Raw genomic sequence first — 21,964 nt, 5'->3', positions numbered from 1 at the left:
AAAACATGAATATATCTACAAACAAAGGATGACCACGGCACTCACGTTCCTGCTCTCTTCCAACACAAACGGCGTCGTGAGCCCCCGACTACGAGCGAGCCCCGTGGAGGTGCCGTGTCTGCACCCCAGTGTCCGTGCAGCACATTTCCCACCCAACTCGCGCTCTTACCTTTTCTTGCTTCTGTTTTTCACTGCAGAGCACAGTCAATGAATTGGTAATCTTTTTCAAGTCATCAATTTCCACTAAAAAAATAATTAAGAATTTTAGAGAATAAGTAAAAAAGCAAAATACACATTCTTCACAGGGACATGAGAAATGTAGTTTGTCCATCATTAACTTCAGCAACTTTGAAAAGGCTGTTCCTTTCTCCTAACATGACAGAGAATCTTAAGTCTATGGCTAGGCTCACAAACCAGAACTGTTTAAAATGGCAAACCCGGCAACAAACCTTTATCATGATCTATAATCGCCAAGACACCACCGTTTAACCAGACACTAGAAACATCGACAGCTCACAGTGCTCCCTGCCGTTCTCCCATATCCAGGCTAAACACACAGAATAACCATGCCTTACAGAAATCACACCCCCTTGGCTCTCAGAGGGGAGTATCTGAATCAGTACGGAAGGCCAACGCGTAAACCCACAGACAACAACTCCCCAACCCTTGAGGTCTCCATTTTCTAGCTCAAGAATGAGAATGAAAACAGTAGGTATCTCAGAAGTCTATGTGCCTGCCTCAACCAGGAAGTAAACCTGGCCAACGCATCCTTCCACCCCATTAAAATATAAAGCTGGAAACAGACACGCGTTTTTAGCTACCAAAAGAAGTGTTCAATTTCGGTTAGCACCTCTGAAACAGAAAAAATAGTGTGTACAAAATAAAATGACAACTATGGGCATGTCACCGACCATGTTTAGAACCTTCCACTCAGTAATCATTTCCCAAAGAAAATCCACTTTAAAATTACTGTGAAGAATTTCGTTCTCAGTCTTAAAAACAGCAAATACTAGCAAACCTAGTCCCTTCCACCTTGGTGCTGTACCACCACTGGATGTCAACTCCCACACCCCCTGCCCCTGAAGTGCACGACTCTTCTGGAAGCGTGAAACGAAATCCATGGACCCAGAGAATGCACGGCAGCTCTTGCAGCTGGCTTCCTCATTTATGAAGTGAAAAGACACTCGTCTGTGGTCTCAGTTGTAAATTCTGTATGATTTTCCCCAAAAGTTACTTCCTTAGCTCCCTTCAATATAAAATAAGAAGCTAGTCTTTTATTAGCTGTTGTGCCAACAAGCACAGATGGCACTCAGAAGGCATCCTCAAAAGACCACTCGCTGTGTATTTGCAGAACATCATTCCTAAGCTACCTGCTAAAAAGCAAATCTTCAGTGTATCATAACATCCCCTACTGAAATCCATCCACAGGGGTCAGAGATGAGAATTACTTACATGAAATACAAACGTCTCGAACTAAGGCTTCCAAAAAATTGGCGTAATATAGTGACTTTTCATATTGTGTAATTTTATCTTTTAGTAACTTTCCAAACTCTGTGAAGTCATCTCTGGAGGATGGGTTCATAGCATCTATTCCATAAACTGTATTATTAACACCTGTAGGAGAAAGGGGACACACACACTATCAGAAAGATTTTTTTTAATTTAGAAGTATTTAAATCCAGTATTTCAGTATCATATCTAAATAACCCTATTATTTCATGCTAAAACAGGTTCTCAACCTGAGTCGACAGAATTGAAGTGGTCTGTACATAATTACTGTATCACAGGCTATTTCAGTATTTTGATACCTATTCCAAAATAACAGGTTTCCTTTGTAAGTGAAATCCTCTGTATTTTATACATTTAAAAACAGTATGTTAAGAAGGGGACCACAGGCTTCACCTGGCCCAAAGGAGCCCCTGGCACAAAAGGGAAGCTCTAAAAGCAATTGTCCAGCAACAGCCTACAGCAAAGACGGAAGAGAAAGGGAAAAAAGCAGACAAAGGTGGTTCCTGTCAAAGTATGCAGCTAACTACAGAAGCTAAGTAGGAGTAAACCACGTGTTACATCCCAACAGAAAAATCAATCCAGCTTAAGAGGATTCCAGGCTATGAGACACGATGCTTCTGTATGTGTGCCCAGTCACATCCAACTCTTGCAGCCTCACGGACACGGGATGTTCTAAGAAGACTGGAGTGGGCTGACGTTCCCTACCCCAGGGGTCTTCCCTCCCCCCAGGGATCTAACCTGTGTCCCTTGCGTCCACGGCACTGGCAGGCCAGTTCTTTTAACCCTAGCATCACCTATTCCTCAATGACCAGGAAATCACTTGTTAACACCAATCCAGTATTTTAGTATTAGAAACACAACATTAAAATCCTATTTAGCAAATGATACATGTTTTTGCTTTTAATCTATAACTGGTGTCCCATCTTACAATTTTTTACCACATAAACCCTTCTCTTTAACAAACACAGGGGTGGCTTCTACCATCCTATGAAGACAGGATAACGGGCATGTGCCCTCTGTAATGAGATGAGAGTGGTGGAGACATGTCGAGCACCTGCCAGTACGCAGGAGCAGCCACAGCAACTCGAGACTGCTGAAGACGCACTGAGGAGTCAGCTCACACGGGCCTCCCCGCTGGCGCAGAGGTTAAAGCGTCTGCCTCCAATGCGGGAGGACCTGGGTTCGATCCCTGGGTCGGGAAGATCCCCTGGAGAAGTAAATGGCAACCCACTCCAGTATTCTTGCCTGGAGAATCCCATGGAGGGAGGAGCCTGGTAGGCTACTAGTCCATGGGGTCGCAAAGAGTCGGACACAACTGAGCGACTTCACTTTTCAACTTTTCAGTGAAGAGGAGAGAGATCACTACAGTCAGCCTGCTCGGTCCATTTTAAAGAAGGGACGGGGATAGAGATCAAGTAACTAGATCCTTCTAGGGTTCTTTTCAAGGTTATTTAACTGTTTCAACAGGATATTCTACTCTGAAAAAGTATCAATAAGCAGAGCAAGTAAATAAAATGAAACTTTTAACTATTTCTCTGACTTTGAATCTTTATCCTCCGTGCCACGTAACTTCCCCTAACTTCCCCGGGGAGCTCTCTAAACTTACTGTTGACAGAACCCTGAACATACCTTTTATCTTCTACACTAAGGACGGCTGCAGGCATGGGGCTCAGGAATGGAAGTCCTCCGAGGGTGGGGCCCAGTGAGAGCCAAGAAGGGGCACAGCCTCAGCCTCACCAAGGCCAGCACGCTCTTGCCTAAACCCTACCAGACTTAAGACAGTGACATGCCTACAGTCAAACGCTTGAATCTCACAAAGTTACAGACTTCACACTTCACCCAAATTTCATCCAGCTGATACATATTCTTAAATCAGCAGTATACTTTATTTGGGTTCAATAACTTACTTTAATCATCTTTCATACAATACTCAAATCATTCAAACATCCGAGCATGTGTCTCACTCTGCGTCAAGTAATGAACCCTCAAATACAAATGAGAGAGATTAGGAACTGCTTTCTAGTAAAACCCAATCATCATGCTTCTTCAGAAAAGATGTCTGCTGAATGTTCAAACTAGTAAGGCCTCCACAGTATTCACTCCAACTCCAATACGACACTGTTACCGCACCCCCACTTACCGAAAGTTTCTTTTGCTAATTCAAGGTCAGACTCTTCCTGTAATTTCTTAAGCCTCAGTTTATCTGCTAATTGTTCTTCTGGAGTTAGCACTTTAGGTTCTTCAGGTTCTTCTAACTAAAATGAAGTTTGAAAACAGGTGGTTATAATGAACGCAGCACACATCTGTACTGTATAATTTTTTTTTCTAGACACATAAATAGCAAACATTCATAGTGTTTACTGTATTTCTACAGTAAATTCTTTTAGATATCCTAATGTTATAGGAAAAAAACCTGAGTCACAAATTAAGCAGCCTGCCCATGGTAACCGAAGGCTAACATAGGTAGTAACGTCACAGAGTTGAGATTTGACGACTCGGTTTATTTCATGGTGATTTTTTTAAATTAAGGAATTGAGACTGCTTATACTCTGGCTAAAACTGTATACTGAAAATCTGTTTTAGAGTTAACTCTGGTAATATTCATCAAGTCTTTAAAGTATTACTATCTGCTTCAATAAAATAACTCCATTTTGAGGGATTCCTCCTAAGAAACCACAGATGCACACAAATGTCTAACCAAAGGGGGTCAGATGGGGTTTTATTCGTAATATCAGGCGAATGTGGAGATGATCTAAACGTTCCACAACAGAATGGTTACAAGTATACGGCACATCCATAACAGATATTATGTAGACATACAAAAAACTTTTTTCAAAGAATTAGAAAAACATTTCCCCCTTATTGATCTTTTTATTCCACTTCTTTGAGAGGACAATTAATAGTCTAATTTATATCCTTTCTATATGCCATAAGTTTCTATAACAAATATGTTACTAAGAGGAAATACCTTTGATAATATTTATCAAAGTGGGAAAACGGTGAAGGGAATTTGTGCCATTCACAAATATCCATACCTGTGCAGTTTGAAGATTTTAATTCAAAAGGCCACTTCTGAAACAGGTCACATTTTATTTCTCATGGAGAAAATTTTCTAGAAAAAGGGAACTACCTCAACTGTATTGATGGAACTGAACACCCTTATTTCCTGCATCAAAATTGAGTCTGTTCTAAGCAAACACTTCACCTGAGATAAAAGCAACGCACTGAGTGTAAGGGCTCTTTACTTTGGAGACTAATCAGGACACAACAGAGTAAGTATAATGCTAAATTTCAAAGACCAACTTCTTTGAGCTATAAGAATCCATTCCTTGTTCTGAACATATAAACATTTTTAGATACACAAACACAAGATTACTAAGAAGGATCTAAAATGATCCTGACTGGGGAGAAACAGACATTCTCACAGATTGTTGGCCATGATAATCTGCTACTAAAAAGGAATCACAGTAGCTGATTCCAGGCCTAAGAGAGTTTGCCAGATGAGTCTATTGTACCAGAGAACAGGAACCTTTCACAGACTAGCGGGGTTCTGTGAGACAGAGGAAGACAGGGACAACATAGAGGGACCCCACTGCCCAACACTGGGGCAATTTAAGCAGGAAAAAAATAATCACTGTATCTAAATGAATTCATAAAGACCTGTAAGTCCATAAATTTACTCAAAAAGAAAAAACCGAAACCTACAAAATCCTTCATTTTTCACCACTTAAAGTCACCACACCCCCTCCTTACTCTGAAAATTAGTAATTATACGAATTAAGCTTTTATGGTTTCTAGTACAAACCATATCCAAAGTAACCAAATAGAAAAAAAGGCGGGGGGGGGGAAGCCAGCCAATAAGAAACTGGAAGTCACAGAATGGAATACCACCATTCGGCCACACCCGAAGAAATACTCAGGCAGTGATCACTGACCCTGAAACCAACCCTGAAGCTGGATTACCAGAAGAAGAAATCTGTCATTTTACAGGAGAAGGACCAAGCTGTCATCAGCGTAACTCAGTCATCGATTTCAGCATCACTAGTAATAGTACAGACAGCGTATGACTTCTGATGTGATTGATACAACATGAAGCATACAGCCTTATATGTGAAGTATTCCAACCAAAAGTGTTCACTCTAATTCCAATTAGACTTCCAGACACCACTGCCAAGCTACAGGAAACTCAACTACAAGGAAGCAGTAAGACAAACCTGGAGGCTGGGTGCTCTACCGACGCTGCCCTGCTCTCTCCAGCAAGTCAGTGTCGTTTGAGAGAGAAAGACAGATCCTAGGAGATTTAGAGTACATTAACAACCAAATAAATGCAAGGTGCTTGCCTGAACAAATCATGTGCAAGGCTATTTTGGGACAAATAAAGAAATGCACACAACCTGAATATAGATGGTGTTTAAAAATGGAACATAATTATATGAGAAATCACTTTGCTTTTTCAGAAATGCATACTGAAGTATTTAAAGGAAAAATGCATAGTTTGTTATTTATTGGATTATATTTTAGCAAAAAAAAAAAAAAAAGAACAGATGAAGCAAGTTGGCAAAATATTAACAACTGGTAAATTTAGATGATTTGTATATGACCCATTATGCTATTTTCTTGAAATTTCTCTTAATAGAAAGTCAAGGGAATTCCCTGGTGGTCCGGTGGTTAGGCACTTTCAGTGTGGAGTTGTTTCACCAGGTTAAAAATAAAATAAGAAAGCTTGCTATGATCTATGGTAAGATTTCCATGATTATTAAATAAAGCCAGGGTGAAAACAATAAAAAATGGGAGGAATATGACCATATAGTTGTATACAAATATATAAAGTCACCTTGGAGACATCATAATACACCAATATTTCAGTAAATACTTAAGTAAATATTTAAATAAATACAGTATTTAATACACCAGTGTATAAGTAAATACACCATATTTACTTACAGGATAAAGGGGAAAAAACAGAACAAATCTTTGAAGAGCTGGGAGCCCCTCTTTAATACCATTTTGATTTCTCAATCATGTCAACGTGTTTTTTATTCAAAAAGTGAATGAACACAAAATTCCTGATCCTGCTCCAAATGATCAAAAACAACGTTTATATAGTACATGGCAGAGAAATGGATGCGTTTTACATTTACTCAAAATGTACACTGAAAAAAAAAAAAAGACTAATCACAGCTAGAGAGAACTGCAAGACACTGATAAAAACCTGACTATGGTCACAGACAATCCTGAGTGCTTCCGAATGTCTGTGAAAATCTAGAAGGCATTCTAACACATAAAGCTTCTGGGTTTGTTTTTTGCAAAAACCACAAATTCAGTTTGTCTGGGATCACCTTATCTGATAATATCCATTCACAGCCTTCACAAAGCCCTTTACACGATCAGGTAGCATCTGCGGCTGCTAAGGCAGGGCACCACTACCGACGTGAGGATTCTGTGTTCTGGAGAATAAATAGGACTTACTCTCTTTTTAATTTCCTCTTGCCTTTTCTTCTGCTGCCGTTCTTTCTCTTTTATTTTCTCTGCTATTTTTTTCTTCTCTGAAATTTTTACTTCTGAAAGTAAAGAAATGTTTTAATCATAGTTAATCTTAAATATTTTCTAGTTTATGAATGAGACAGACATGATACTTATATACTTCATGAGATCAAACCTCTCCCAGCTCCAATTTAGATGGTGATATCCTGGCAAATAAGAACAGAAAAGTTCCGGGACTTCTTTTCTCCTCTCTAATCTAACCCCCAAGATCCAAACACTTCCTTTCATATTTCCCCACTGTCCTTTAGGCAGGACTTAGACCATTCAACTCTGATGCCTCATCCTCTAACCTGATTACATTTTAAAGAGAGAGAGAGAGAAGAGATGTAGGGAGAAGAGAAGGAAACAGAAGGATGTTTGGTTTCTAAAAATAACCAAAATTTCCAATTTTGCAGCATTTTGTTAGTTGTCTTAACATAAGCATCAGAGTAAGATCTAAACCCCAAAACAGGAAGCCCATGGATCACCTGGTTTTGCTTCTGCTGCTTCTTTTTTTTCATCTTCATCATCATCCCAGTTTTCCTAAACAAGAGAAAACTCCGTTAATGCTTCTTACACGCTCACCTTTCCATGTGATCTTTATTATTCTGACACCACGGAAACAAGTTTGCTGGGTTATTTTTTTTTCATCTTTTTTGGTGTTACATTAAATTTATAATTTTGGGAGAACCAATATAATGTTGAACTGCCCTAGCCAAGAAAAAGGGCTATCTTTTCACTTGTTCAAGCCTACCTCTGTATCTTTCGAAGAATTTTTAAAGTTTCTCTTAAAAGATTTTGCATGCTTCTCATTAGGTCTATCCCTAAGTATTTCGTCTTCCCTGTTGCCACTGAAATATTTTTTTTCCCATTTTATGTCCTCTGACTGGTGGTTTTATCATTTATACAAAAGCTATAGGGTTTTCTATGCTAACTTGATATCCTGCTACCATATAAACGTAAATACATATATGTTGTGCTCAGCCATGTCCGACTCTTTGTGACCCCACGGACTGCAGCCCACCAGGCTCCTCTGTCCATGGAATTTTCCATCAAGAATATTGGAGCAGGTTGCCATTTCCTACTCCAGGAGATTTTCCCGACCCAGGGATCAAACTCACGTCTCCTGTGTCTCCTGCGTCTCCTGCATCAGCAGGCAGACAGATGCAACACAGTGCCCCACTCTGGAGCCCAGGTGCCTGACCCATTGCGTGTATCACGTCAGTTAGTTCCACCACTGAGTCTCCATGGGCTTCCAGGTACACTACCATATCATCTGCAAATGAGACAGCTTTATGCCTTCCTCACCCATCTGTGCGGCTCCACAGTTCTCTCTCCTATCTAACCACACTGGCAAAGCCTCTACCACAGTGTGGAGGGCAGTGGCAGGCAGTGGGGGCCAAGCCCTTGCTCTCTGAATGGGGACGCCTGCAGTGCTCCCTGCGAGGCGTTATGTGGCCCCCACATTCACGGAGCGAAATTCAAGCTTTCTTCCACTGCTCTGAATTCCAATTAGAAAGCCTTTTCTCAAAGCAAGGAATTTCCTTCTAGAAGATGTATGCTTCCATTGTTTCTTCATTTACATCTCTGATCCTTTGGAATTTTTTCTTTTCTATGATGGATCTAAGTACGGATCTAATTTTATCTTTTCCCAAATAGTTACCCAGGTGTCAAAGCACCAGCTATTGAAAAGTCCACCTTTATAATACTCTATAATAACTATAAATGGAGTTTATCTTTAAAAACTGTGAACCACTATGTTGGTTCCAAATTGCGAAAGAAGTACATCAAGGCTGTATATTGTCACCCTGTTTATTTAACTTATATGCAGTGTACATCACGAGAAGTGCCGGACTGGATGAAGCACAAGCTGGAATCAAGACTGCCGGGAGAAATATCAATCACCTCAGATATGCAGATGACACCACCCTTATGGCAGAAAGCGAAGAGAAAGAGCCTCTTGATGAAAGTCAAAGAGGAGAGTGAAAAAGCTGGCTTTAAACTCAACATTCAAAAAACTAAGACCATGGCATCCAGTCCCATCACTTCATGGAAAACAGATGAGGCAACAGTGGAAACAGTGTCAGACTTTATTTTCTTGGGCTCCAAAATCACTGCAGACGGTGACTGCAGCCATGAAATTAAAAGACGCTTGCTCCTTGGAAGAAAAGCTATGACCAACCTAGACAGCATATTAAAAAGCAGAAATATTATTTTCCCAACAAAGGTCTGCCTAGTCATAGCTATGGTTTTTCCAGTAGTCATGTATGGATGTGAGAGTTGGACCATGAAGAAAGCTGACCATCGAAGAATTGATGCTTTTGAACTGTGGTGTTGGAGGAGACTCTTGAGAGTCCCTTGGACTGCAAGGAGATCCAACCAGTTAATCTTAAAGGAAATCAGTCCTAAATATTCACTGGAAGGATTGAATCTGAAGCTCCTCCAATACTTTGGCCACCTGATGCAAAGAACTGACTCCTTGGAAAAGACCCTGATACTGGGAAAGATTGAGGGCGGGAGGAGAAGGGGACGACAGAGGATGGGATGGTTAGATGGTACCACCGACTAGATGGACATGAGTTTGAGTAAGCTTCAGGAGTTGGTGATGGACAAGGAATCCTGGCGTGCTGCAGTCCATGGGCTGGTAAAGAGTTGGACACGACAGAAGGGACTGATACCGCACACCTGAACCCTACAACACTGCAAGTCAACTATACTTCAGCTTTGAGAAAGCCCGTCCTTGCCCTGGGAGCCTCCATACCCTAAGTCTCCTAGGTGCCTCTGCTTCCTATGCTACCCCACTGGCTTGCCGTCTCTTCATGTGCCAGTGCGTCCTGTTTTAATGAGAGGCTTTATAGTATGTTTTTAATGTAAGCTGGGGCTAATCCCCCCTTTTCAGGTTTTTTAGTGTTTTCCTGGCCATTCTTGCACACTGTTTCCCCATATGAACTTTTATATCAACTTGTCTAACTCCACAAAGAAGCTTCTCCATTAACAATTAAAACACAAGACCACCAAGCCAAAACTAACGGCCTCTCTTAAATAATTCACAGTAGCTTTAAACGAAAAACTGAGCTGTGTTTACACTTACTTTCCCAAATGTAGAAGCATCCAACATTCTGGCCAATGGTTCTAATTATTTCAAGCAATATTCCATACAACATAACCCTGGCTAATGAATTAAATCTGTATAAAAATTTAAGCCCAATTTTTAAACATTAAACTTAAAAAAAAGAAAAAATAGTTCAGCTCGGCGTCAAGAGGTGACCCTAACCCTAACCCTAACCCTAACCCACAGCCTCGCGGAACCAGCTCCCTAACTCGGGCAGGGCGCCTTCAGGTGGCTCTTTTCTAGGCCTAGCACAGGCCCTGAGCGAAACGAAAACAGTCATCAAACCATGTTTAAAGGGGCCGCAGAACTTACAAGGGTTAAGTCTAACAGAGAAAGACACAGCCCTGTGTTTAAATAGGGCTTTAACCTACAGGGAACCTGACCACTGTCTCAACCACCACCCGGCACTCAAGGACGCGCCGTCTGAAGCTGAGCCAGAGGATGACGGACAAGGCAGGAGGCCCTGGCACGGCCGGGGCAGGGCTGACTAATGTGCCACAGCCGCAGCAGCAAGCGTCTGGCTTTGTAACGCAGGAGGCCGTAAATCTGAATCAGGCTCGGTGTCTGCAAACTAACCAAGCCTCGACTCTTAATAAAAATCTAAATCCAAAGAAATAAAAAACCTTGATCACGGCTGCCATGGAGTGGGAAGAACTCGGAATAGAAGCATTTTTATAGTCTCTTTACTTTACAATTTAACTCACAGTTCACAGTTCACAAACACAATGAGAGCAAACCAGCCAGTCACTGTGTGAACATCTAAGAGTCAGAAATTGGACGGCAAACGTCCCTATCACCTGGCCGGTTTGCTTAAGTGCCTCCATCAATACAGCACTGTCCAAAAGGAAGCAGAGAGCTGAAACTAAAAGTTGACTACTACTGTAAGTTTTTGTCATTTTAATCTTCGCAGCACATAAGAAAGCTGGGTTTGTGAGTGGTATGCCGCTTAGATGGTTCTTAGGTAAAAGAACTATCTGCTTGCTTCCTAGGGATGCTTACAGCTCCCCACTAATACCAGTGACGGTGACAATGGTGGCAGCAGCAGATCGCATCGACTAAGTGCTTACTTTGCACTAAGCGCCATGCAAAGGACTTTATGTTTCTTTTTTTTTAAATTCTTTGGCCATGCTGAACAGTTTGTGGAATTTTAGCTCCCTGACCAGGGATTGAACCTGGGCCCGTGGCAGTGAGTCCTGCCAGGAAAGCCCCCAAAGAACTTCGCATATGGCCACACAGTTAACCCTCACAAAAGTTCTGCAAGTAAGGTAGTGTTATCCCCAGTCACAGAAGGACACCAAGGCCCAGAGATAACTATCACACAATCTGAATGGGAAAATAATGAAGGAACCTGTTTTGAACAGGACAAAATGTCTTTAAAGTGTCATATTAAACATCATTTCTTACTGGAACCCTGAAGTATAAATGTCTGGCAACTAGGTCCCTCCACATCACAATTTGTTCTTTCAATTAGTCCTGGAATGGAGTCCCCTGGAATTGCAGGGAATCCCATATCAAAGAGAAGGGTTAGGGCACATACTAAGACATGCCCAGCTACAACTATGCCAGATACTAAGACACGCCCAGCTACAACTATGCCAGATACTCATTTCAAATTGCCTGAGATGGATTTCTACTAATTTTAACAAATGAGTCTGGCAGCCTCTGGGAGCAGGAGCTCAAGAGGAGCGAGGCATAGCTGAAAATGAGCAGCCCCATCCCAGTAACTCCCACACAGGGAAACAGCACAACACGGCAGGGTTTTTGCTCAGTGCTGGTGTTCCTCAGTTCCCTGGACCAGTAAAACCTCACCCCTGGGTCACCACTGGTCCAGGGTCGCATCCACCCTGACTCTGCATCCCGCCTCTCCCCGCCCCTGGCCTCCCTTTCGAAGAATGACCTCATTCCAGACAACGACACACCGTCCCCTCAGTCCAAGTGTGAGGAGGCCACCTAGACTTTCAGCACAGAAAGGACTGCAGTAGCAGAAACAGTGGTTCCTATCTCTAAGTCCTGGAAACAACTACGACATGTGCTCCTCAGTTCATGAACAGACCATGAAAGGCACCCTTCACCCCACAGTGCTGGAAAAAAGTTTGCTCCTTTTTCATAGAAGTTACTCCTATACTGAGGATAAGCTCCTCAAGAAGGGAGCACAGTGATGTCAGAAGAAACAGACTGGTCACATTTCCCGAACAAATGTAATCCCCAAAGCAGAAGGCCACGTAGCTTTCCCCATGAACTTACGACAGTTTTTGCATCCTTAGTTATAAAAGTAAATGCATAAAAGCAGAATGTTTAAAACTGCCCAATTTTCCATAAACATCAAGACTTTGTAAATGCTGACAATAAATTCAGATAAAATACAAGAAGGGTTCCAAGAGAAACAGCTAAAATTAATGGTTGTTTTTGGTTCAAGAGTTACCTATCAATATCCAATTAAATTTTTAACCAATTATCACTGGTAGTCAATAAATCTTCCAACTACAATATCCAAAAGTATTTATCTCCAAAAGTATTTTCAAGTATTTAAAGTATTAATATCTCCAGTATTAACCAGGCTCTTCTAAAATGGCCAACTTTCTCAGAAGAGCAGCTGTTTATAAACTACCTGCTCATCTATACTTACGTTCTACAGATAAACATCCAGCGTCACCTGAGCCATTTCTCTTAAAAAAGATGGGTGTTTTTCAAGTTTAAAACCTGCTTCCCAACTAAATACAACTAAAAACGTAACAGAAAAAGTTTAAACCCTGGCTCCTTTTTATTTCTAATAGCGCAGCCAGTAGGCGGACAGCCTGTCATTTTATAATGTGTAACTACAGAACGTCACGTGCAATGAGAGAACACGCGAAGGGCTGAAAATGCTTTCCAACTTAAGCAAGATATATTTATAGACCATCCAACAGAAGCGGCTTCACATGAGCAGGAAGACTCTCCTGCCCCACAGCAGAAGGCCGTGAACTAACATACGCACCCCTCCTCTTCTTCTTCAGCACAATCGTTTGCTTTAGAGAAAGCATAATCTCTTGAAGCAAGAGAGTCTTTGCTGGGCGTTCTGTGAGCTGTGCCAGTTCTGTGCTGAGAACCCTCAGAACTCTGCAGTGAGCTCCTGCCACGGCTGGGCCTGGCAGCGAAGGTTAGCTTTTAAAATGAGCGCAAACGTTCTTCTGTCACCTCAGCACTCTGCTTGTCTCTGGAAGCCAGGGCACCTGTCTCAATCAATTCTACTTCACTTAATCCATTAAGTTTTTAACACACTACTATGGCTCAGCACTCTGCTGAATTCCATCTCAATACCGACCTGTCTCATATTTGGAAGTGTTATCAATCAATTCTACTTCAAATTCCTGGCTAAGCTAGGTTAAGAACAAGACACACAACACTAAACAAACAGCCTATTTATTTTCGATGGTCCAGGACAGCAAATATATTAGGTAAATATTTTTCAGCAACAAACGCACTTCCCAACTAAAAACTTACTAGTTTATAAAAAATTGTCAGGGTATTAAAACAATACAACTGATATTTTCTTCAAAATAATCTGGCTGGGTGAGGAGAGCAGCAAGACAGAATATAGAAAACAGGTTGGCCATGGGCTTATGAAGCTTTTCTTTCCACTTCTGCGTATGTCTGGAGTTCTTCATGAGACACGCCCGTGCACACACATACATACGCCTTCCGGATTTCCCTTCCTAGCAGAATGCCTGCCTTCTGAAACTTCCCAACAATCTCATACACCTTCCAGATTTCCATTCCTAGCAGAATGCCTGCCTTCTGAAACTTCCCAACAATCTCCCATGTTTTGAAATGTAATCCTCTACTTCAGAGTGCTGTTTCCAATGCTTCAAAAATGTCCTTACTCTGGTATATCTAAACCATTAACTGGGATGCGGCCCTCACAGACAGCTGAATGGGCACAATAAGGCACGCAGTTTTCAAGGCATCCAGTTCTCTAGGGTCTTTTAAAGACATTTTGTAATAACATGGAAGCAAATGTGTGAGACGCTTAATTACAGCCAGAAGTTTTCTCAAAACAAACTACAGCCTTTGAATAAATCTAGCTTCTGTCTGCTTTGGTGAAACGATGGGAGTCTAGTAAAATGGAGTAAAAGTTGTATTGTTCCTGCTTGCAGTGGGGAGGTGCTCACAGCCAGCAGAAAAATGATCAACACAGCCTCCCTGTCATTCCAGAAGTGGGGAAGGAGTCCAGAGATATACGCCAAGCAAACAGTTTCTCCCACTGCCTCCGCACTGATATCAGGATAGGGTAGAAAGGGGAAATAAAGCACGGTAAGAGGCAAGTATGCTCCCTGGTTCTCACCTTTTAAACTGGTGAGAAGCACAGCCTCCCCACCTCCCCCTCCCACCCCCAGTGAATATGAACAATCCTAATTTCACCTAAATCCACCCCTGCCACTATCAGACAGCTGCCTGAAAAGTCAAGGGCAGCAAAACGCTATGTCTACTGAAAGACATTAACCTACTGGAGCAAGTTACTGTAACAAAAGACCTTAGCTTTCCTTTCATTTCTCAGGACGTTACAAAGGACATTAAGCCTATACTCTTAAAGGCTAAACCTTGGGTGCTGACACAGACTGAAGAACTTACTGTTTCTTCCTACCTTACTTTCGAAGGACTTTTCAAAAATTCACATACTGTATTCTTTAAGGACCGTGACTATTTAATCTCATGAAACTAAACCTTGTTAACAACTGCTACAAAAGGATTAGCATTAGAATATTAGAATGCAGAAATTTGGTATTAATGTATTCCTTACTCTTTGAAAGTTCACTTTATGACACTTCACTTTTTTTTAACGACGTACCTTAGTACCTGTGTTCGATAAGTGAAATCCAAAGACAATTTACAATCTTATGACAAGTGAAAATAGCATCTGTTTTTGCACTGAGCTATTACAGTGGCAGTGAGCACCCTAAGCAGCAAGAGTGGCACCATCAAGACCAAGTTCATTCTCCACCAAGCTCCTCAGAATCTAAGCACCAGGCTGCCACAGCTTTGAACTGTGTCTGTGAGCATCTGTACATTTGTTAGCAAGATGTGTCCTAAAGTAACTGCTTCTTTCAGCTTAGGAAAAGTTTGATAGGAATGCTCTAGTTTCAGAAAGCAGGGAAAACCTGCTCATTACCATTCAAGGTGACAAATTTCAACTCTAGATTCTGAGCAAGCAAAAACTTGCCTGACAACGGTGGTCATTCCATTCAAAACAAAAAACACACAGTAAACACCCATTGTGGAGAGAACTTACTCCCACTGAGCTAAAGAGAGCACAAACTGTGGCACAAAAATGACCCCAGATACACGATCTAAACAGCCTAAGCATATTTTCCATTAGCCAGAAAAATTAAGACTACATCTAGAAGCAAGAGAGAATTAACATTTAGCCAGTGCCTACCAAGTGTCAGGCAACTCTGCCTAACGCTTCCTATATTATCTCCTTTAAAGTGCAAAATAATGCCTGAGACAGCTTCTGTAACGCTAAGGTTGGGAAATGGGGGAGGGGGGCGATTAAAAAACTGGTTTATGCTCACAAACCGAAATTGCCAAGGCAACAATATGGATCCAGGTCTGTCTGACCCTGAACTGCTAGGAACCAAACTGCTCCACGGACACCTGCTCTTGGAAATCTCTGAGGAACTCAGCAGAAACAGAGCTACATCTCAACGTGGAAATAAAATGGGCAAGTTCAGCTTTCTGCTACTTAAAGATCAACTTCAAAGTTTAAGTAAAAGAAATAGGCTATTTGTATAAAACAAATCCTGCACTGGAGAGACAAGATAGCCTTTATGTAACATTTGCCTTTAAGTAAGATTTATAACTCCTAAACCTCCAAAATTAGTTCAAGTGGTCAGAATTCTATTTATCAGGATAGACACCATTTAGATACAACAATTTCAGTCAGGCTTCTCCATATCAGTCTAGACTACTTCATTCAAACTTCATTTTCTGGTAATTCCTGATTCTCTAGTCGCTTCTTCTCACTTATTCCCAATTTTCCTAACAGATGTCTTAACTCTTGGATCTACTATGCATAGAAGTGAAAGGACAAATCTGAACTAAAGGCTCAAAACACAGAGTCTGCCACAGTGTAGGGAGGGAACTAATATTGTGCAATGAGGGTGATAACACAATCCATTCCCACGCCTACACAACACGTAAGTGAAACAAAAATGTAAATATCTCCACAACAGTGTTGCTTATTAATTAACCCCAAGGTCTGACAGGCTCACATCATCCCTGAACCTCAGGCTGTTCAAGGAACTGGACATCCACCTCATCAGACCAAAGTAAAATCTAAACAAAAGCAGTATGGACACAGAGTTCCTAACGATTATCTAGCTTAAATTTTTTCTTTTAACTCAAGCGGAAAGATTTGTAGGGTTTGTTATCATGAGCTGGGGGTAGAAGTCAGAAGAATAAACAATTCACTAAATGAATCAACACCACAGAAAACCATTTTCCAACTCATATTAAATTTTATCTTCATGGAAATAAAGATTTTGAGAACTTCATTAATAAGAATCCTAGCATTCTGCACTTGAGAGATTTGTAGCTACTAGAAAAACAAAAACGCAGCAGTCCTAATGTCATCTGAAGCCACACGATGAGTCCCCAGGAGGCGTCAAAAGCAAACGAAATATACAAAGCATAGGAAAAACAAAACAAACACCGGGCTCCCTCGCCTTATCCAACCATGAAATCAGTATTTCCTTACGGGTTCCCCTGTAGATTAATAACCCACTCTATCAGCGCTCCATTTTCCAAGTCGCTGTGAGTGTAGACTAGCCAGGTTTCTGACCACTAAGGTAGCTATCTCAAGCCTCAGTTCATCCTTCTACCACACGTGGGGGGGGGGGGGTCTAAAAATTATTTCACCTGTGTGTGGGGAAGAAAGGTGGCTGAAACTACACCACAATATTTCACACATTTAAAAGCTCTAACAAACTCCACCAGCGGGCCTTTGGGGCTGCAGACGAGCTACCAGCCCGAGGGACGCCTGAGCTCCAAAAGGCAAGAGGGTTAGGAAACGCCCCATCTGGGATGAGCCATCTGGCCCCACCTCACCCTCCCTTTAGGGCTGCAGACGAGCTCCCAGCACGAGGGACGCGTTACGAGACGCCCCATCTGGGAAGAGCCAGGGGCCGCGCTCTCGCCTCCCGGTCTCAGCCCCGCGCAGTGCGCACGTGGGCCGGCCCAGCCGCGGCTGTCACCGCCTGTCGCCGGCTGGCGGCGGGTCCAGGCAGGCGCGGACCCTCTAAGAGGGGCTGGGGCCCGCCACTCGCCCGGCAGGCTCGGCAGACCACGCAGCACGCCTCCGGCCCTGTGGCCGGCGGACCGGGGGAGCAGGGCACCGCCGGGCCCTGCGCTCGCGTCCCCACACGGCCCGCAGGCCCGGGCGGCGCCCAGGGCCCCGCGTCCGACCTCCCGCCCCAAGGCGGGCACCCCGGCCCACCCCGCGCGGACCCACCTTGACGTCCTCGTCCTCGTCCTCGCCCTCCCAGCGGTCCCCGCCGGCAGTGCCGCCGCCCCCCACCTTCCGCACCGGGTCTTCCACTGCGAACGTGTCCGCGTCTGCGGGAAGAGAGTCGCGTTAATGACAGTCTGGGGCCAGCGCCGGCCGGCCCGACCCCCGAGCTTCCCCTCACCCCAGGAGTCGGAGTCCCCAGCCGCCGCCGCCGCCGCCATATCGAGCCGGGCGTGAGCGTGTGTGAGGGAAGACGGGGGAGAGTTAGCGCGGCGGAGGTGAGTCACCGGACCCGCGCTCGTCGCCCGCGCGGGGAACGCTGGGACCGCGGCAGACTCAACGCCGAGGCCCCGCCCACTCAGCGGCCGGAAGGGGCGTGGGAGCGGCCGGAAGGGGCGTGGGAGCGGCCGGAAGGGGCGTGGGAGCGGCCGGAAGGGGCGTGGGAGCGGCCGGAAGGGGCGTGGGAGCGGCCGGAAGGGGCGTGGGAGCGGCCGGAAGGGGCGTGGGGCGCGACGGGCGTCCGGGGTCTTCCGCGCTGCACTGGGCGCCTGAGCGGTCCAGCGGGCCAGTGCGGCAAGGCGGGGGGTGGGAAGGGAGGGTCGGCCCGCCTCGCGCGCCCCGGGAAGGAACAGGCAGTGCGGGGACCGTGGCGGCACCCTGTCTGGCGCTTGGCTGTCGCCTGCCCTCTCCCTTCCTCCCGGGCCACCCTGCGCCCGCCGCAAGCGGTGCAGCGGGCCTCTGGTCGCGTGAACCCCGCACCCCGGGCGCGGGTGACAGCGGCAGAGAGTCCGCACGCCGCGCCCGGCTGTGGGCGGCGGAGTGGCCTCCACGTCCCCGGGGCGCGCGATCGCGCGCTGGGCGAGATGGGCCTCTGGAACCCGAAGGGCGCAGGGCGCCGGGAGAAGCGAGCGGAGAGCACCGAGTTCCTGGCAGCCTCCCAGCCGAACTGCTCAGATTTAGCTCCCGGCACGTTTGCCGGCAGTGCGTCACGAAGGGATCGAAGGGAACCCCGGGGCTAGAGGACCTTCCCTTCTGTGAGCCCCCAGAACCCAGTACACGATTCATTCTTTCTCAGAATGATTTCGGAACTCAGTCAGCTAAACTTATTTGCTCTAGCCTTACCCTCAAGAAGCGCTCAATCAAGCAGCAAAAACAGACACGTAAACAGGTTTCGACACAGCACAATGACTGCAACAAAAAGAAGCGCTGTGAGGTTAAATACAAAAGGTTAGCGTTAACCGCGGAGGGTATTTGAAAGGTTTCCAGAAGGTGAGCGCTGCAGTAAGGAGTTTTCAAGACCAAGTGAAATTTGCTCCAGTGCGTTTCAGGTAGAAAGTACACAGGTGGTCCCTGATATGCCTGGCAACTGGAGATAAGCTGAACAGGTAAACTGATTATTATAAAGAGCTTAAAATGGGCTATCAGGGAAGCACAGTAATGCTGAAGAAGCTGAAGTTGAATGGTTCTATGCAGATGACACCACCCTTATGGCAGAAAGTGAAGAGGAACTAAAAAGCCTCTTGATGAAAGTGAAAGAGGAGAGTGAAAAAGTTGGCTTAAAGCTCAACATTCAGAAAACGAAGATCATGGCATCCGGTCCCATCACTTCATGGGAAATAGATGGGGAAACAGTGTCAGACTTTATTTTTTGGGGCTCCAAAATCACTGCAGATGGTGATTGCAGCCATGAAATTAAAAGATGCTTACTCCTTGGAAGGAAAGTTATGACCAACCTAGACAGCACATTAAAAAGCAGAGACATTACTTTGCCGACAAAGGTCCATCTAGTCAAGGCTATGGTTTTCCAGTAGTCATGTATGGATGTGAGAGTTGGACTGTGAAGAAAGCTGAGCGCCAAAGAATTGATGCTTTTGAACTGTGGTGTTGGAGAAGACTCTTGAGAGTCCCTTGGACTGCAAGGAGATCCAACCAGTCTATTCTAAAGGAGATCAGCCCTGGGTGTTCTGTGGAAGGACTGAGGCTAAAGCTGAAACTCCAGTCCTTTGGCCACCTCACGTGAAGAACTGACTCATTGAAAAAGACTCTGATGCTGGGAGGGATTGGGGGCAGGAGGAGAAGGGGATGACAGAGGATGAGATGGCTGGATGGCATCACCGACTCAATGGACATGAGTTTGGGTGAACCCTGGGAGTTGGTGATGGACAGGGAGGCCTGGCATGCTGCAATTCATGGGGTCCCAAAGAGTCAGACACGACTGAGCGACTGAACTGAACTGAACTGAACTGAACTGATGAAGACCTACAAGACCTAGAACCTAACACCCCAAAAAGATGTGCTTTTCATTATAGGGAACTGGAATGCAAAAGTAGGAAGTCAAGAAACACCTGAAATAACAGGCAAATTTGACCTTGGAGTACAGGAGGAAGCAGGGCAAAGGCTAACAGAGTTTCTCCAAGAGAATCGCTGGTCGTGGCAAACACCCTCTTCCAACGACACAAGAGAAGACTATACACGGACATCACCAGATGGTCGACACTGAAATCAGACTGGTTATGTTCTTTGGAGCCAAAGATGGGGAAGCTCTATACAGTCAGCAAAAACAAGACCAGGAGCTGACTGTGGCTCAGATCATGAACTCCTTATTGCCAAATTCAGACTTAAATTGAAGAAAACAGGGAAAACCACTAGACCCTTCAGGATTATACAGTGGAAGTGAGAAATAGATTTAAGGGACTAAATCTGATACACAGAGTGCCTGATGAACTATGGGCAGAGGTTCATGACATTGTAGAGGAGACAGGGATCAAGACCACCTCCAAGAAAAAGAAATGCAAAAAAGCAAAATGGCCCTCTGAGGAAGCCTTACAAATAGCTATGAAAAGAAGACAAGTAAAAAGCAAAGGAGAAAAGAAAGATATGCCCATTTGAATTTAGAGTTCCAAAGAATAGCAAGGAGAGATAAGAAAGCCTTCCTCAGTGATCAATGCAAAGAAATAGAGGAAAACAACAGAATGGGAAAGACTAGAGATCTCTTCAAGAAAATTAGAGATACCAAGGGAACATTTCATGCAAAGATGGGCTCAATAAAGGACAGAAATGGTATGGACCTAACAGAAGCAGAAGATATTAAGAAGAGGTGGCAGGAATACACAGAAGAACTGTACAAAAAAGATGTTCATGACCAAGATAATCACAATGGTGTGATCACTCACCTAGAGCCAGGCATCCTGGAATGTGAAGTCAAGTGAACCTTAGGAAGCATCACTACGAACAAAGCTAAAGGAGGTGATGGAATTCCAGTTGAGCGCTTTCAAATCCTGGAAGATGATGCTGTGAAAGTGCTGCACTCAATATGCCAGCAAATTTGGAAAACCCAGCAGTGGCCACAGGACTGGAAAAGGTCAGTTTTCATTCCAATCCCAAAGAAAGGCAATGCCGAAGAATGCTCAAACTACTACACAATTGCACTCATCTCACACGCTAGTAAAGTAATGCTCAAAATTCTCCAAGCCAGGCCTCAACAGTATGCAAACCATGAACTTCCAGATGTTCAAGCTGCTTTTAGAAAAGGCAGAGGAACCAGAGATCAAATTGCCAACATCTGCCATATCATCGAAAAAGCGAGAGTCCCATAAAACATCTATTTCTGCTTTATTGACTTATGCCAAAGCCTTTGTATGGATCAACACAAACTGGAGAATTCTGAAAGAGATGGGAATACAGACCACCTGACCTGCCTCTTGAGAAATCTGTATGCAGGTCAGGAAGCACCGGTTAGAACTGGACATGGAACAACAGACTGGTTCCAAATAGGTAAAGGAGTACATCAAGACTATATATTTAACTTAATATATTTAAATATAAATATATTAAATAAATAACATTAATTAAATAAGTTAACTTATATGCAGAGTACATCATGAGAAACGCTGGGCTGGATGAAGCACAAGCTGGAATCAAGATTGCCGAGAGAAATAGCAGTAACATCAGATATACAGATGATACCTCCCTTATGGCAGAAAGCTAAGAAGAACTAAAGAGCCTCTTGATGAAAGTGAAAGAGGAGTGAAAAAGTTGACTTAAAGCTCAACATTCAGAAAAGTAAGATCATGGCATCCAGTCCCATCACTTCATGGCAAATACATGGGGAAACAGTGGAAAAACAGCAGCAGTGATTTTTTTGGCTCCAAAATCATTGCAGGTGGTGACTGCAGCCATTGAATTAAAAGACGCTTACTCCTTGGAAGAAAAGTTATGACCAACCTAGACAGCATATTAAAAAGCACGTGCGTTACTTTGCCAACAAAGGCCCATCGAGTCAAGGCTATGGTTTTTCCAGTAGTCATGTATGGATGTGAGAGTTGGGACTATAAAGA

The 21,964-nt window shown here is 43.9% G+C and overlaps 1 protein-coding gene across 1 annotated transcript in view; it reads right to left on the bottom strand.

Annotated features, from left to right (window-relative positions):
- EIF3J (eukaryotic translation initiation factor 3 subunit J) overlaps positions 1-21,964 on the bottom strand; it is a 28,643-nt gene that overhangs the window by 1,945 nt on the left and 4,734 nt on the right. The window contains exons 2-9 of the mRNA XM_027972149.3: positions 18,811-18,815; positions 17,809-18,573; positions 17,631-17,734; positions 7,521-7,575; positions 6,979-7,070; positions 3,650-3,764; positions 1,453-1,614; positions 170-243 (exon numbers count right to left, since the gene is read on the bottom strand). Coding sequence (XP_027827950.2) covers positions 170-243; positions 1,453-1,614; positions 3,650-3,764; positions 6,979-7,070; positions 7,521-7,575; positions 17,631-17,734; positions 17,809-18,573; positions 18,811-18,815 — 1,372 coding nt within the window. The remainder of the gene's footprint in view (positions 1-169; positions 244-1,452; positions 1,615-3,649; positions 3,765-6,978; positions 7,071-7,520; positions 7,576-17,630; positions 17,735-17,808; positions 18,574-18,810; positions 18,816-21,964) is intronic.

Source organism: Ovis aries, chromosome 7 (assembly GCF_016772045.2).
Source record: "Ovis aries strain OAR_USU_Benz2616 breed Rambouillet chromosome 7, ARS-UI_Ramb_v3.0, whole genome shotgun sequence".
Lineage (NCBI taxonomy): Eukaryota > Metazoa > Chordata > Mammalia > Artiodactyla > Bovidae > Ovis > Ovis aries.
This window is presented reverse-complemented; position numbering and strand designations above follow the sequence as displayed.